The sequence below is a fragment of the Salvelinus fontinalis genome, chromosome 19, assembly GCF_029448725.1.
Source record: "Salvelinus fontinalis isolate EN_2023a chromosome 19, ASM2944872v1, whole genome shotgun sequence".
In the NCBI taxonomy this organism is placed as follows: domain Eukaryota; kingdom Metazoa; phylum Chordata; class Actinopteri; order Salmoniformes; family Salmonidae; genus Salvelinus; species Salvelinus fontinalis.
In genome coordinates this window covers 43,283,478-43,301,353 of record NC_074683.1, presented here as the reverse complement: position 1 = coordinate 43,301,353, position 17,876 = coordinate 43,283,478, and the positions used below count along the sequence as shown (strand labels likewise).

General features: G+C 42.9%; 1 protein-coding gene across 1 annotated transcript in view; it reads left to right on the top strand.

Moving 5' to 3' along the window:
* LOC129816779 (interphotoreceptor matrix proteoglycan 2-like) overlaps positions 1-16,589 on the top strand; it is a 34,831-nt gene extending 18,242 nt beyond the window's left edge. The window contains exons 9-14 of the mRNA XM_055871665.1: positions 6,843-7,062; positions 7,581-7,791; positions 8,363-8,551; positions 9,133-9,334; positions 13,958-14,037; positions 14,511-16,589. Coding sequence (XP_055727640.1) covers positions 6,843-7,062; positions 7,581-7,791; positions 8,363-8,551; positions 9,133-9,334; positions 13,958-14,037; positions 14,511-14,571 — 963 coding nt within the window. The 3' untranslated portion in view covers positions 14,572-16,589. The remainder of the gene's footprint in view (positions 1-6,842; positions 7,063-7,580; positions 7,792-8,362; positions 8,552-9,132; positions 9,335-13,957; positions 14,038-14,510) is intronic.
* Positions 16,590-17,876: the final 1,287 nt, after the last annotated feature.

The following is a 17,876-nucleotide window of genomic DNA, read 5'->3' as shown; positions in this document are numbered from 1 at the left end:
ATCACTCTCTCTTTCTCTCCTACCCCTCTCTCTCTATCTCTGCTACCCATCTCTCTCTCTCTCTCCTACCTCTCTCTCTCTCTCTCCTACCCATCTCTCTCTCTCTCATACCCATCTTTCTCTCGCGCTCTCTCTCTCTCACTCTCTCGCGCTCTCTCTCTCACTCTCTCGTGCCCTCTCCTATCACTCTCTCTCGCTCGTTCTCTCTCTCTCTCTCTCTCTCCTACCCGTCTCTCTCTTTCTCTCTCTCCTACCCATCTTTCTCTCTCTCCTACCCATCTCTCTCTCTCTCCTACCATCTTTCTCTCTCTCTCTCTCCTACCCACCTTTCTCTCGCTCTCTCTCGCGCTCTCTCTCTCACTCTCTCGCGCTCTCTCTCTCACTCTCTCGCGCTCTCTCTCTCACTCTCTCCCGCTCTCTCTCTCTCTCTCTCTCTCTCTCTCCTACCCGTCTCTCTCTCTCTCCTACCCGTCTCTCTTTCTCTCTCCTACCGTCTCTCTTTCTCTCTCCTACCCATCTCTCTCTCTCTCCTACCCATTTCTCTCTCTCTCTCCTACCCATCTCTCTCTCTCTCTCTCTCCTACCCATCTTTCTCTCGCTCTCTCGCTCGCTCTCTCTCTCTCTCTCTCTCGCTCTCTCCTACCCATCTCTCTCTCGCTCTCTCCTACCCATCTCTCTCTCGCTCACTCCTACCCATCTCTCGCTCTCTCCTACCCATCTCTCGCTCTCTCCTACCCATCTCTCTCTCTCTCTCTCTCTCTCTCTCTCCTACCCATCTTTCTCTCGCTCTCTCGCTCGTCTCTCTCTCTCTCTCTCTCGCTCTCCTCTACCCATCTCTCTCTCGCTCTCTCCTACCCATCTCTCTCTCGCTCTCTCCTACCCATCTCTCTCTCGCTCTCTCCTACCCATCTCTCGCTCTCTCCTACCCATCTCTCGCTCTCTCCTACCCATCTCTCTCTCTCTCTCTCTCTCTCTCTCTCTCTCTCTCCTACCCATCTTTCTCTCTCTCTCTCTCTCTCTCTCTCTCTCTCTCTCTCTCTCTCTCTCTCTCTCTCTCTCTCTCTCTCTCTCTCTCTCTCTCTCTCTCTCTCCTACCCATCTTTCTCTCGCTCTCTCTCTCGCCCTCTCTCTCCTACCCATCTCTCTCTCTCCTACCCATCTTTCTCTTTCTCTCTCTCTCACTCTCTCTCGCGCTCTCTCTCGCTCTCTCTCTCTCTCTCCTACCCATCTCTTTCTCTCTCTCTCCTACCCATCTCTCTCTCTCGCTCTCCTACCCATCTCAATTCAATTCAAGGGGCTTTATTGGCATGGGAAACATGTGTTAACATTGCCAAAGCAAGTGAGGTAGATATTATACAAAAGTGAAATAAACAATACAAATTAACAGTAAACATTACACATGCAGAAGTTTCAAAACAATAAAGACATTACAAATGTTATATTATATATATACAGTGTTGTAACAATGTACAAATGGTTAAAGCACACAAGTTAAAATAAATAAGCATAAATATGGGTTGTATTTTCTCTCTCTCTCGCTCTCTCTCTCTCCTACCCATCTTTCTCTCACCCATCTTTCTCTCTCTCTCTCTCTCTCTCTCTCTCTCTCTCTCTCTCTCTCTCTCTCTCTCTCTCTCTCTCCTACCCATCTTTCTCTCTCTCTCTCTCTCTCTCTCTCTCTCTCTCTCTCTCTCTCTCTCCTACCCATCTTTCTCTCTCTCTCTCTCTCCTACCCATCTTTCTCTCTCTCTCTCTCTCTCTCCTACCCATCTTTCTCTCTCTCTCTCTCTCTCTCTCTCCTACCCATCTTTCTCTCTCTCTCTCTCTCTCTCTCTCTCTCTCTCTCTCTCTCTCTCTCTCTCTCTCCTACCCATCTTTCTCTCTCTCTCTCGCTCTCCTACTCATCTCTCTCTCTCTCCTAACCATCTTTCTCTCTCTCTCTCTCTCTCTCTCTCTCGCTCTCCTACTCATCTCTCTCTCTCCTAACCATCTCTCTCTCTCTCTCTCTCTCTCTCTCTCTCCTACCCATCTTTCTCTCGCTCTCTCTGCCGCTCTCTCTCTCGCTCTTTCTCTCGCTCTCTCTCTCCTACCCATCTCTCTCTCTCTCCTACCCATCTTTCGCTCTCGCTCTCGCTCTCTCTCGCTCTCGCTCTCGCTCTCTCTCAATTCAATTCAATTGACTTTATTGACATGGCAAGTTCATTATTACTTACATTGTCAAAGTATACATATCTAAAAAAAAATATATATATATATATATATGTATATACACTGCTCAAAAAAAATAAAGGGAACACTAAAATAACACATCCTAGATCTGAATGAATGAAATATTCTTATTAAATACTTTTTTCTTTACATAGTTGAATGTGCTGACAACAAATCACACAAAAATGATCAATGGAAATCAAATTTATCAACCCATGGATGACTGGATTTGGAGTCACACTCAAAATTAAAGTGGAAAACCACACTACAGGCTGATCCAACTTTGATGTAATGTCCTTAAAACAAGTCAAAATTAGGCTCAGTAGTGTGTGTGGCCTCCAGGTGCCTGTATGACCTCCTTACAACGCCTGGGCATGCTCCTGATGAGGTGGCGGATGGTCTCCTGAGGGATCTCCTCCCAGACCTGGACTAAAGCATCCGCCAACTCCTGGACAGTCTGTGGTGCAACGTGGCGTTGGTGGATGGAGCGAGACATGATGTCCCAGATGTGCTCAATTGGATTCAGGTCTGGGGAACGGGCGGGCCAATCCATAGCATCAATGCCTTCCTCTTGAAGGAACTGCTGACACACTCCAGCCACATGAGGTCTAGCATTGTCTTGCATTAGGAGGAACCCAGGGCCAACCACACCAGCATATGATCTCACAAGGGGTCTGAGGATCTCATCTCGGTACCTAATGGCAGTCAGGCTACCTCTGGCGGGCACATGGAGGGCTGTGCGGCCCCCCAAAGAAATGCCACCCCACACCATGACTAACCCACCGCCAAACCGGTCATGCTGGAGGATGTTGCAGGCAGCAGAACGTTCTCCACGGCGTCTCCAGACTCTGTCACATCTGTCACGTGCTCAGTGTGAACCTGCTTTCATCTGTGAAGAGCACAAGGGCGCCAGTGGCAAATTTGCCAATCTTGGTGTTCTCTGGGAAATGCCAAACGTCCTGCACGGTGTTGGGCTGTAAGCACAACCCCCACCTGTGGACGTCGGGCCCTCTCATCACCCTCATGTAGTCTGTTTCTGACCGTTTGAGCAGACACATGCACATTTGTGGCCTGCTGGAGGTCATTTTGCAGGGCTCTGGCAGTGCTCCTCCTGCTCCTCCTTGCACAAAGGCGGAGGTAGCGGTCCTGCTGCTGGGTTGTTGCCCTCCTACGGTCTCCTCCACGTCTCCTGATGTACTGGCCTGTCTCCTGATAGCGCCTCCATGCTTTGGACACTACGCTGACAGACACAGCAAACCTTCTTGCCACAGCTCGCATTGATGTGCCATCCTGGATGAGCTGCACTACCTGAGCCACTTGTGTGGGTTGTAGACTCCGTCTCATGCTAAAATTATAGTGAAAGCACCGCCAGCATTCAAAAGTGACTAAAACATCAGCCAGGAAGCATAGGAACTGAGAAGTGGTCTGTGGTCACCACCTGCAGAACCACTCCTTTATTGGGGGTGTCTTGCTAATTGCCTATAATTTCCACCTGTTGTCTATTCCATTTGCACAACAGCATGTGAAATTTATTGTCAATCAGTGTGGCTTCCTAAGTGGACAGTTTGATTTCACAGAAGTGTGATTGACTTGGAGTTACATTGTGTTGTTAAAGTGTTCCCTTTATTTTTTTGAGCAGTGTATATACAAAATATATATAAATAAATGGTGGGACCAACAGCAATACTAATAGTAGTAGTGGACATGGGATTACCATTAACAACAACTACAACAACAATATTAATCAGAACAACAATACATTAAAGCAACAGTAGTAGACCAGTGTCAACATGACTGAGAAGACACATGACCTGGTATGAAAGACAAAACAAAACGGGAAATATTATCAACATTACTTTGCACTTTTCACTGGCTGTCCCTCAGGTTGTGGCAGGAGGACATATATTTGGCTGCCAAAACTGCGCATTTTGGCTTTTCACCCAATAAATATTAGATTTTTTTCTTCATCTTTTATAGTTTCAAATTCTTTGTATTGAATTATAATTTTGGGAAATAAATATTCTCTTAGGTCTGAGTATTTGTCACAGTGTAATAGGAAATGCAGCTCTGTCTCTACCGCTCCCCTGGAGCAGATTGAGCACAGCCTGTCCTCTCTGGGCAGCCAGGTTTGTCTGTGACGACCGGTCTCTATAGCCAGACTGTGCTCACTGAGTCTGTACCTAGTCAATGTTTTCCTCAGTTTTTTATCAGTCACAGTGGTCAGATAGTCTGCCACCATGTACTGTCTGTTTAGAGACAAATAGCATTGAAGTTTACTTTGATTTTTTGAGGTGTCTTTCCAATAGGTGATATATTTTTCTTTTTGTTTTGTGATGATTTGGTTGGGCCAGATTTTCTGAGGGCTGTCCTGAGGCTCTATGGGGTTGGTTTGGGTTGGTGAACTGAGCCTCAGAACCAGCTGGCTGAGGGGACTCTTCTCTTGTTTCATCTCTTGACATTGTAGAGCTGTGTGATGGAATGTTTTAGGGTCACTTGTTTTTAGATGGTTGTAAAATTGGATGGCTCTTTTTTCTATTCGAATGAGGAGGGGGTATTGGACCAATTCTGCCCTACATGCATTATTTGGAGTTTTTCTTTGTACTTGCAATAGAGTCTTGCAAAACTCTGCATGCAATATTTCAATTGGATGTTTGTCCCATTTAGTAAATTCCTTATTAGAGAGTGGACCCCATACTTCACTGCCATATAGAGCAATTGGTTCTATAACTGATTGAACATGTTTGAGCCAGATTCTAATTGGAATTTCGATTTTGATGTTCTTTTTAATGGCATAGAATGCTCTTCTTGCTTTGTCTCTCAGCTCATTCACAGCCATGTGAAAGCTACCTGTGTTGCTGATATTTAGTCCTAGATATGTGTAGTTTTTGGTGTGTTCTGATAGAACTGTGTCCAAATAATTTATATTTGTCATCCTTAGTTCCGGACCTTTTTTGGAATATCATTATATTTGTTTTTTTTTAGATTTTTTAGGTTTTTAGGTTCAGAGCCCAGGTCTGACAGAACCTGTGAAGACGATCTAGGTGCTGCTGTAACCCCTCTTTAGTGGGAGACAGCAGCACCAGGTCATCTGCGTACAGCAGACACTTGATTTCAGTGTTGTGTAGGGTGATACCAGGTGCTGCCGACTCTTCTAATGTTTTTGCCAATTCATTAATGTAGATGTTAAATAATGTTAGACTTATTGGGCAGCCCTGTTTCACTCCCCGCCCCTGAGAGAAGAAGTCTGTTTGCTTGTTGCCAATTTTAACCGCACATTTGTTTTTAGTGTACATTGATTTAATAAAATCATATGTTTTCCCTCCAATACCACTTTCTATTAGTTTAAAAGACCTTTGTGCCAAATTGAATCAAATGCTTTCTTGAAATCTACAAAACATGAGTAGATTGTGCATTTGTTTTGGTTAACTTGTTTATCAATTAGAGTGTGGAGGGTGTAAATGTGGTCTGTTGTATGATCATTTTTTAGAAATCCAATCTGGCTTCTGCTCAGGACGTTGTGTTCGTCAAGGAAATGATGTAGTCTGCTATTTATAATACTGCAGAGAATTTTCCCCACGTTGCTGTTAACGCAAATTCCTCTAATTATTTGGGTAAAATTTGTCTCCATTTTTATAGATTGGTGTGATCAATCCCTGGTTCCAAATATCGGGGGAAATACCTGCAGTGAGGATAATGTTGAAGAGTTTGAGTATAGCCAATTTGATTTTGTGGTCTGTATATTTGATCATTTCATTTAAAATACCATCAGCACCACAGGCCTTTTTGGGTTGGAGAGTGCATAGTTTTTCCAATTCTTCTTCTTCTGTAATTGGGGTATCCACAGGATTCTGATAGTCTCTGACTGCTAATTCAAGGATTTGTAATTTTTCTTGTATATCTTTTTGTTTTGGGCTCTTTGTTATATTGCTGTAGAGGTTTGCAAAGTGATTTCTCCACATATCCCCATTTTGGATAGCCAATTCTAATCTCTCTCTCGCTCCTACCCATCTCTCTCTCCTACCCATCTCTCTCTCCTACCCATCTCTCTCTCCTACCCATCTCTCTCTCCTACCCATCTCTCTCTCCTACCCATCTCTTTCTCTCCTACCCATCTCTTTCTCTCCTACCCATCTCTTTCTCTCCTACCCATCTCTCTCTCTCCTCCCCATCTCTCTCTCCTACCCATCTCTTTCTCTCCTACCCATCTCTCTCTCCTACCCATCTCTCTCTCCTACCCATCTCTCTCTCCTACCCATCTCTTTCTCTCCTACCCATCTCTTTCTCTCCTACCCATCTCTCTCTCTCCTCCCCATCTCTCGCTCTCTCGCTCTCGCTCTCTCTCTCTCTCTTGCTCTCTCTCTCTCCTACCCATCTCTCTCTCTCTCCTACCCATCTCTCTCTCTCTCCTACCCATCTTTCTCTCTCCTATCTCTCTCTCTCCTACCCATCTCTCTCGCTCTCCTACCCATCTTTCTCTCGCTCGCTCTCTCTCTCTCTCCTACCCATCTCTCTCTCTCTCGCTCTCTCTCTCTCCTACCCATCTCTCGCTCTCTCTCTCCTACCCCTCTCTCGCTCTCTCTCCTACCCCTCTCTCGCTCTCTCTCTCCTACCCCTATCTCTCTCTTTCTCTCTAGCTGGTCCCCTACCTCCAGTCCAACCTTACTAACTTCCAGAATCTGGAGATCCTGAACTTCCGGAATGGGAGTATCGTGGTCAACAGCCGGATGAAGTTCGGGAGGCCGATGCCTCGCGGCGTCAACAATGCAGTCTACTTGATCCTGGAAGACTTCGCTAACACAGCCTACCAAACTATGAACCTGGCCATTGACAAGTACTCACTGGATGTTGAGTCAGGTAAGGTTGACAATTACCACATATTTCACCGGAGACACACGTTTCTGAATTATTCCCACTCTTTTTGTTTTTTTTGGGGGAGTTACAATGCCTTAACATTAGCATATCTACATGGATTGTAAGTTAAACGCATGGCACAACCGACCCATTTCAGCACGAAAGCCTTCTTCATGGTAGGTTTTAATCTAGACGGAAGACAAAGAGCCAGTCTCACCAGCCAGACCCTGGAATCCAGGAACACAACATCTGTATGGTGTTGACGAGTAGGGGTGTGTGAACTAGAGAACAGAGGCTACCTTTTACATCTTTTGTATTATACCCCTGTTTTCATGCAAGGAGAAACTAGATCATGCTGTGATTCGGGACTAAACGTAAAGTAAATATGCAGAGCAATTAAAATAATTTATTTGAATTGGAACTAGTGAACGGCAATGAACTGGTGAACTTAAACAGAGTCTGCACTTATCAGGAGTCAACTGGAAATGCCCTGACACCTGTGTCCTGTTTGTTGTTGCTAGGTGACCAGGCGAACCCGTGTAAGTTCCAGGCGTGTAATGAGTTTGCCCAGTGTTCTGTGAACCGCTGGTCTAGCGAGGCGGAGTGTGTGTGTAATGCTGGCTACTTCAGCGTTGAAGGTCTGCCCTGTCAGAGCATCTGTGAACTGCAGACAGACTTCTGTATGAACGACGGGAAGTGTGACATCATACCTGGACAGGGGGCCATCTGCAGGTAGGAGTGTGTGTGTGTGTGTGTGTGTGTGTGTGTGTGTGTGTGTGTGTGTGTGTGTGTGTGTGTGTGTGTGTGTGTGTGTGTGTGTGTGTGTGTGTGTGTGTGTGTGTGTGTGTGAATTTCATTACAATTGATAGAATTTTAATTTCGCGTACCCCACTCTTATTTGAAGGACCAATGCACAATTCCAATAAATGTCCGTACTGTAAAGCCGTCTCAGAAACAACATCATGGAAATGCAGTATGTATAAGCAGATGTGTCTGCCAACATGTGTGAAGCTGTTTCACACCCACCATCATAAAACAAACAGAACACTCCAGATGTTGTTGACCTCAACACGGCCAACGAGGAAGTTCACACCCTCCATGGAACGTTTAATCCCGCTTCCCACAAACAAGAAATAAACACTTACACTAAATTAACTTTTCTTGTACATTGATTGACTTCAGTGTGTGTTTCTGTTATTGCGTTGCGCTAACAGTTGTTTATTATGATTCTAGGTGTCATTATGTTGAGAATTGTGTGTGTGTGTGTATGTGTGGTACTAACAGTTGTTCCTTATGGTTCTAGATGTCGTGTAGGGGAGAACTGGTGGTACCGTGGAGAACACTGTGAGGAGTATGTGTCAGAACCTCTGGTGGTCGGCATAGCAATAGCCTCTGTAGCAGGTTTCCTATTGGTGGCATCTGGTGTGATCTTCTTCCTGGCGAGGACACTACGGGATCAGTACGATAAGGATGAGACCGAGGACCCCATACGGTGAGTCAACACACACCACTCCTTCTTTGTCATAGCCTCTCAGATGGCGGGTACATCACCTATTGGATAGTGACTGCCATCCAGTCATATAAGCAGTTAGAGTTGTGTGTGTGTGTGTACAGTACGTGTGTTGGTACGTGTACGTGACTGCGTGTGCTTTAGGAGCTGAACAAAGTGTAGGTGTCTCTAACACTATCAGAAGGCCAGAGACCTTATATATACTGTATCCCTGGTCAGTACAGTACAGCAGGTGATATGTTAGTAGTAAATACTACTATAGACTTAACCTGTCTAAATATATTTACTGTAAAAAGACATCCCCTATTTAAGCCTTGATCAGAGATGATTATTTTAGAAGACTACTATAGTGACTCCTTTCTCTCTCCCTCATCATTCTCTTTGGGGACTGATTTAATCTTTACCCTTTCAAATATACAACGTCCTCTTCCCCACGGCCCTCCAACCTACTCTCACTTACACAAAGGGTTTAGTCCCTTTTAACAATTACCAGACAGATGTATTTGTCGGTCTCTTCTCTCCTACTAGCAGACTAAGCTCAGATCTCTCTCTCTGTCCCCCAGGCGAGGGGAGAGTATCCCGTCTCTAGAGAGGGCCACTAAATACAACCCCATGTATGAGAGTGAGGCCACGACGGGCTACAGCCACTACTACCGCCGCTACCCAGAGGCTCCGGTCTACAGCAGTGCCAGCGCCGAGGCCTCCACAGACTTCAGCAGTGAGGAGATACGCCACATCTACGAGAACAGCGAACTGACCAAGGAGGTGTGTGTCTGTCTGTAGGCTGGTGGGGTGGAAGCAAATGTGTGGGATCCCGTTCCATATTTACCTACTAATTTTCTCATACGTATCTTTAAATTCCTTAATCTAATCTGTACTGTCTGGTTTAGAGGTCGACCGATTATGATTTTTCAATGCCGATACCGATTATTGGAGGACCAAAAAAAGCCGATACCGATTAACCTTTCTAGCGCAGGCGTTCCGCTAGCGGAACCCCTCGACAACATTCCGCTGAAAAGGCAGCGCGGGAAATTCAAAATATTTTTGGGAAATATGTAACTTTCACACATTAACAAGTCCAATACAGCAAATGAAAGATAAACATCTTGTTAATCTAACCATCATGTAAGATTTCAAAAAGGCTTTACAGCGAAAGCACAACATATGATTATGTTAGTTCAGAGCCAAGTCAAAAAAACACACAGCCATTTTCCAGCCAAAGATAGGAGTCACAAAAAGCAGAAATATAGATAGAATTAATCACTAACCTTTGATGATCTTCATCAGATGACACTCATAGGACATCTTGTTACACAATACATGTATGTTTTGTTCGATAATGTGCATATTTATATCCAAAAATTTCAGTTTACATTGGCGTGTTACGTGCAGTAATGTTTTGATTCCAAAACATCCAGTGATCTTGCAGATAGCCACAGGAATCCCAGAAATACTCATAAAAGATAAAAGATACAAGTGTTATTCACATAATTAAAGATAGACTTCTCCTTAATCAGCTGATTTAAAAAAATATATATATATTTTTTTTGTTGTTGTAAAAATGACAATAACAACAATTCTGAATGAACACTTATTTTTACTTAACCTGTCTAGGATCAGCGTGGCGCTAGCGGCACTCCCCCCCCCCCCCCACTGAAAAACCAGTGCCGCGAAATTCAAAAAAAATATTTTTTTAAAATATTTAACTTTCACACATTAAAGTCCAATACAGCTAATGAAAGACACAGATCTTATGAATCCAGTCAACATTTCCGATTTTTAAAATGTTTTACAGGGAAGACACAATATGTAAAGATGTACATCTATTACCTAAAAACACATTAGCATAATCCACCATCTTTTATTTGTCCACCAACACCAGTAGCCATCACCAATTCGGCTAAACTAAGATATTTATAGCCCCTAACCAACAAAAAAACTCATTAGATGACAGTCTGATAACATATTTATGGTATGGGATAGGTTTTGTTAGAAAAAAGTGCATATTTCAGGTATATGGCATAGTTTACAATTGCACCCACCATCACAAATGGACTAGAATAATTACAATGAGCAACGTGTTTACCTAACTACTAATCATCAAACATTTCGTAAAAATACACAGCATACACGAATCGAAAGACACAGATCCTGTGAATACAGACAATATTTCAGATTTTCTAAGTGTCTTACAGCGAAAACACAATAAATCGTTATATTAGCTTAGCACATAGCAATTAGCAGCCCAGCATTGATTCTAGCCAAAGTGAGCGATAAAAGTCAACATCGCCAAAAGATATTAATTTTTTCACTAACCTTCTCAGAATTCTTCCGATGACACTCCTGTAACATCACATTACAACATGCATATACAGTTTGATCGAAAATGTTTATATTTAGCCACCAAAATCATGGTTAGACAATGTGAAATGTAGACAAGCTGGTAAAGAAAACGTCCTTGCGCCACTTAGACAGTGATCTACTCTTATACATAAATACTCATAAACGTGACTAAAAAATATAGGGTGGACAGGGATTGATAGACAATTTAATTCTTAATACAATTGCGTTATTACATTTTTTAATTTATCCTTACTTTTCAATACAGTTTGCGCCAAGCGAAGCTACGTCAAAAAACATGGCGTCCTAAGCCACTAAAATGTTTCGACAGAAACACGATTTATCATAATAAAAATGTCCTACCTTGAGCTGTTCTTCCATCAGTATCTTGGGCAAAGGATCCTTTCTTGGGAGAAATCGTCTTTTGGTGGAAAGCTGTCCTCTTGCCATGTGGAAATGTCAACTACGTTCGGGATGAACTGAAAAGCGTGCCCAACTTTTCACATCGTTGCAAAAATAAATGTCCCAAAATCGCACTAAACGGATATAAATTGCTATAAAACGCTTTAAATTAACTACTTTGTGATGTTTGTAACTCCTATAACGAGTGAAAAGATGACCGGAGAAATATAACAGGCTAAACTAACGTTTGGAACAGGAGAGGGTCGGTGTCTTCCACGCGCGTTACGCAGCAAGAAAAGACTTGCTAGCTAAAGGTTTTTTTCATTTGTAGGGCCTGTGAACGAGCAATCGAGCCCGTTGGAATCGTCATCACGTAAAGGCATCCAGGGGAAGACGTAAGAAGTGTCCGTATAGTCATAGCAACGACAGTGCCCGTTTAAATGACTTCAGAAAAGTGGCCAACGTTTCTCAAATCTGACTCCATGTCAGGGAAATTGCTGTAGAATGGGCTCTGTTCCACTTAGAGACAAAATTTCAACTCCTATAGAAACTATAGACTGTTTTCTATCCAATAATAATAATAATATGCATATTGTACGATCAAGGATTTTGTGGGAAGCCGTTTAAAAAATTAGCCACATTAGCATAAATAGTCTAAACAGCGCCCCCATCCCCAACAGGTTAATATAATACATCAATAAAATAAATTTAGCCTCAAATAAATACTGAAACATGTTCAATTTGGTTTAGATAATGCAAAAACAAAGTGTTGGAGAAGAAAGTAAAAGTGCAATATGTGCCATGTAAGAAAGCTAACGTTTAAGTTCCTTGCTCAGAACATGAGAACATATGAAAGCTGGTGGTTCCTTTTAACATGAGTCTTCAATATTCCCAGGTAAGAAGTTTTAGGTCGTAGTTATAGGAATTATAGGACTATTTCTCTCTATACCATTTGTATTTCATATACCTTTGACTATTGGATGTTCTTATAGGCACTTTAGTATTGCCAGTGTAACAGTATAGCTTCCGTCCCTCTCCTCGCTCGTACCTGGGCTCGAACCAGGAACACATCGACAACAGCCACCCTCGAAGCAGCGTTACCCATGCAGAGCAAGGGGAAAAACTACTCCAAGTCCCAGAGCGAGTGATGTTTGAAACGCTATTAGCATGCACCCCGCTAACTAGCTAGCCATTTCACATCGGTTACACCAGCCTAATCTCGGGAGTTGATAGGCTTGAAGTCATAAACAGCAGAGCTGCTGGCAAAACGCACAAAAGTGCTGTTTGAATGAATGCTTACGAGCATGCTAGTGCCTACCATCGCTCAGTCAGACTGCTATATCAAATCATAGACTTAATTATAACATAATAACACACAGAAATACGAGCCTTAGGTCATTATTAATATGGTCGAATCCGGAAACTATCATCTCGAAAACAAAACATTTATTCTTTCAGTGAAATACGGAACCGTTCCCTATTTTATCTAACGGGTGGCATCCATAAGTCTAAATATTGCTGTTACATTGCACAACCTTCAATGTTATGTCATAATTACGTAAAATTCTGGCAAATTAGTTTGCAACGAGCCAGGCTGCCCAAACTGTTGCATATACCCTGACTCTACGTGCAATGAACGCAAGAGAAGTGACACAATTTCACCTGGTTAATATTGCCTGCTAACCTGGATTTCTTTTAGCTAAATATGCAGTTTTAAAAATATATACTTCTGTGTATTGATTTTAAGAAAGGCATTGATGTTTATGGTTAGGTACAGTCGTGCAACGATTGTGCTTTTTTCGCAAATGTGCTTTTGTTAAATCATCCCCCGTTTGGCGAAGTTGGCTGTCTTTGTTAGGAAGAAATAGTCTTCACACAGTTCGCAACGAGCCAGGTGGCCCAAACTGCTGCATATACCCTGACTCTGTTGCAAGAGAAGTGACACAAAGAAATTCATGTTAGCAGGCAATATTAACTAAATATGCAGGTTTAAAAATATATACTTGTGCATTGATTTTAAGAAAGGCATTGATGTTTATGGTTAGGTACCTTTTTCGTGAATGCGCACCGCATCGATTATATGCAACGCAGGACATGCTAGATAAACTAGTAATATCATCAACCATGTGTAGTTAACTAGTGATTATGATTGATTGATTGTTTTTTATAAGATAAGTTTAATGCTAGCTAGCAACTTACCTTGGCTTCTTACTGCATTCGCGTAACAGGCAGGCTCCTCGTGGAGTGCAATGAGAGGCAGGTGGTTAGAGCGTTGGTCTAGTTAACCGTAAGGTTGCAAGATTGAATCCCCGAGCTGACAAGGTAAAAAGCTGTCGTTCTGCCCCTGACCAAGGCAGTTAACCCACTGTTCCTAGGCCGTCATTGAAAATAAGAATGTGTTCTTAACTGACTTGCATAGTTAAATAAAGGTGTTAAAAAATATAAATCGGCCAAATCGGTGTGCAAAAATACCGATTTCCGATTTGTTATGAAAACTTGAAATCGGCCCTAATTAATCGGCCATTCCGAGTAATCGGTCGACCTCTAGTCTGGATATAGACCTACTGTACCGATTGGACAAAATGTCCGTCTGTCTATCATGTAACCTTTCTCAGCCTGTTAACCCCGCCCACTCTTCTTCCACAGGAAATCCAGGACCGGATACGTATCATCGAACTCTATGCGAAGGACCGGCAGTTTGCAGACTTTGTGCGGCAGCATCAAACGTTAGTGTGGCTCCAATCATTTATTCAGGTCTAATTTGAGATCTGAGCACGCAAATCAGACTTTAAAAACAGAAAAGGATGAAGGCTGGGAATACAATGCCAAGGGAAAGAGACATTTGGCTCCCAGACACATCTAACCAGCTATGTCTGCCCCAGAGAGACATGCCACATTAGTGGATACAGACAGTCACTGTGTTTGGTCTCAATGTGACTGGCAGCATATGTCTGTGTGAGGGAGAGAAAAGCAGTGTGAGGTATTGGGTTGCGTGAGCGTGGTGATTTGGCATGCCATCACTAATTAGAGTCGTATTAGTGGAATCGTGTGCGAATGTATGGGTGTAGGTGTATGTCTTGTCTGGTCTGTGTGTGTATTGAGTTGCTTGGATTTGCATGGTACAGTTAGTGCCAGATCTCTGCTGCCTATTACCCACACTGCCCAGTCTAATCCGTGTGTGTTTGTTTGTCTTCCACAGTGCCCTGGATACACGCAGACAGAGCACCCTTGATAAACGCAGAGAGAGCGCGTCCACGTAGAACTGTATGGGACACTCAGCTGTATGCTGGACAACAAGGTACCTTATCCTTAACGTTGCTCTTTCCCCGCCCTGCTCGTCCTCCTTTGTTAGTGCCTTCTCTCGATTGGGTGAGCTCTGCTGGAATGGGTGTGGTGGCTGTGGGCATATCTGCTGCTCATTGGATGTCTTCCTTTGGGGGAAGACCGGCCTCCCTCCATCTGGAATCATATTCGTTACTTGAAATGATGACAAACAAAATGCAATGCTCTCTAGGATACCCGTTCTTTAGGTAGCAGATAAGACCTGATAGAGTATTACATTTGCATTTAATGTCATATGTCACCCAGTTGTTGATGGAAGAATGTAGCACTGTGAAAGTGTAAATATTTATCCCATTGGAATGTTGGATAGGTACTGTAAGGTGTGATTATCACTGTTTCTGCTGATGTGTTGTATGGACTGTTATGGTTAAAGACTGTATGAACTAGAGACTTTTCTTAAAGGGATGGTCTATACCAGGGGTGCACAACTCAGGACCTCAGGCAGCTCAGGCCCTCTGGCAACTCAGGCCCTCTGGCAACTTCTGCAGGGACTAAAAGCAGCAGATATTGTTGCCCTCTGGACCAGAGCTGTGTGCCCTTGTTCTATACCCAGCTGGAGGTTGTTGGAGATTGAGCTCAGTTGACTGGCCAGTGTCTGTGCTGTTCTGGGTGCTATGGGATCTCTGTTGTCTGAGTTTCTGGCTAGTAGTAAGCCTAGGTAGTGTTCTCCTGAAGTTGGGAGAAGCTAGTTGGATGCACTCTGTGGGCAGATCTTAAATCTCAGCCCTCTATGGCTCTGGTGAAAAGTAGTGCACTATATTGGGAATAGGGTGTACTTCGACATTTTAAGAAAAGTGGACAAATGGAGGGTGAATCTTCAATTTTTGTTCAGCTGCAATACATTTTCCCCTCTTCTTTCCCTCCTCTATCCCTCACTCACTCTACATCAGGAAGCAGTTGGAGTTTGTTTTCTATAGGAAAAAAAGTATTAAGAGAGAGAGGGGGAGGGAGGGAGAGGGGGAGAGATTTTGTTGAAGGACCAAAATATAAGTGAAAACACATTTAGAATGGAAACAATCTTCAAGGGGAAAAAAGCAAACCAAGGATTTGATCAGGCAGTCTGTTTCCAGATATGTGTTAGAAAACATTCAAAAAATTATATAAAATGTACATGCATAAACAACATGTGCTCTGTGGACAAGCAAACTCTTAGCAGCAGCTTTCAAATCAAATACAAATGAACCAGAAACTTCCAAATGGTCCATTCTGTAACAACTAGTTTGGACATCATCCTTGCTTTACCCTGTAAGTATTTCACGAGGAGGACTGGTTTACAGTGAATCCTCATAGTTACATCTCTTCATGCTATAGGTTTACTTTTCCACATTTGTCTTGACTGTGAATAGTAATAGGAAATCATAAGAATACACAGATCGAACTCAAATGGCAATATATTCCCTATAGTGCACAACTTGCCTAAAGTAGTGCACTATATAGGGTAAAGGGTCCATTTGAGATGTGGCCACAGACATGTAAGATATTTCCTGATTTAGGTTTACATTTCATGTTGTCCTGTCCTTTTCTCTCAGGCCTCTGTATGGCTCCACACAAGCGAGAACACGGGTTACTGTGGTTAAGCACAAGCTTACCTTCCACTTATGATATATTCATGCCTTTTCAATCTGTGTGTTCATTTTTAAATACATGTTCTCGTGTGCATAAAGTGGTTTTCTCCACATTCTCTTCCTTCATTGGGACTCATAGCCAATGGGATGGATCCAGAACGCTGTGATGATGTAAATACTTTCTGAGTGTTATGGTATGTTCTTTACACTAGAGTGTCAACGGAATGTGCTTGAAATGTTGACAGGTTTTGTTGTACAAAAAAAAAAAAAAAAATGTTTTTTTTACATTAGCACTGGTGGATATTTAAACAAATATTACATTACTACTTGCAGTTATGTCAATGTTTATTCTTAAAAAAGAAATAATAAAATGAAGCAATAAATAAAAATACATGTTTTACACTAAATTATTATTCATGCTATGTTTGTTACAGAAGTCACCTGTCGACATGCTTGGTTCAAGAACTTAACTCGTGGCAAGGATTGCTCATATTTTTTTCCCCAAGGTCTGTGCGAACGTGGTTTGGTTACAGTTTCACTGAGGGTTTCAATTAAGATCACTTTTAGGAGCAGTAAACATTGAACTTGTTCCTTTTTCTGTCCAGCTCCTGTGTCATGTATGGATGTGTATAAACTAGGTGTACAAAACATTAGGAACACCTATTCTTTCCATGACATAGACGGATCATGTGAAAGCTATAATCCCTTATTGATTTCACCTGTTAGTTCCACTTCAATCAGCCTTGAGACAATTGAGACATGGATTGTGTATGTGTGCCATTTCTGAGGGTGAATGGGCAAAACAAAAGATTTAAGTGCCTTTGAACGGGATATGGTAGTAGGTGACAGGCGCACCGATTTGAATGTGTCAAGAACTGCAACGCTGCTGGGTTTTTCACGCTCAACAGTTTCCCGTGTGTATCAAGAATGGTCCACCACCCAAAGGCTAACTTGACACAACTGTGGGAAGCATTGGAGTCAACATGGGCCAGCATCCCTGTGGAACTCTGTCGTCACCTTGTAGAGTCCAGAGGCTGTTCTGAAGGCAAAAGAGTGTGCGACTCAATATTACGAAGGTGTTCTTAATGTTTTGTACTCTCAGTGTATACTTAAGCAAAGAGGCCGGAGGGCGTGAGGTATATGGCCAATATACCACAGCTAATGGTTGTTCCTAACCACGATGCAACACGGAGTGCCTGGACACAGCCCTTAGCTGTGGTATATTGGCCATATATCACAAACCCCCAAGATGCCTTATTGTAATTAGAGCAGTAAAAATACATGTTCTGTCATTCCCGTGGTATATGGTCTGATATACCACTGCTGTCAGCCAATCAGCATTCGAAGGCTTGAACCACCCAGTGGTATATGCTCTGTTAATTTATTGAGCCACTATTCGCAATGATGGGTTGATGAGCACTGATAGGCTAGGTGTTTAGCCTCTCTGCTGTAATCCAAAGAACAGATTAGCATTAGGAGCTGTGGTCTGTGGATTAGGCCAGGACTGTTACTAAGAGTGTGTGCCAGTAGTCAACCTGCGTCACACACTGCCATTACCAGGGCACTCCTATCTTCGGCATGGTTGTATGTGACATGCGGTCACACTTACACTTACACTTAATGCCCACAATTTTGGGCATTATGTTTGTTGGGTCAGT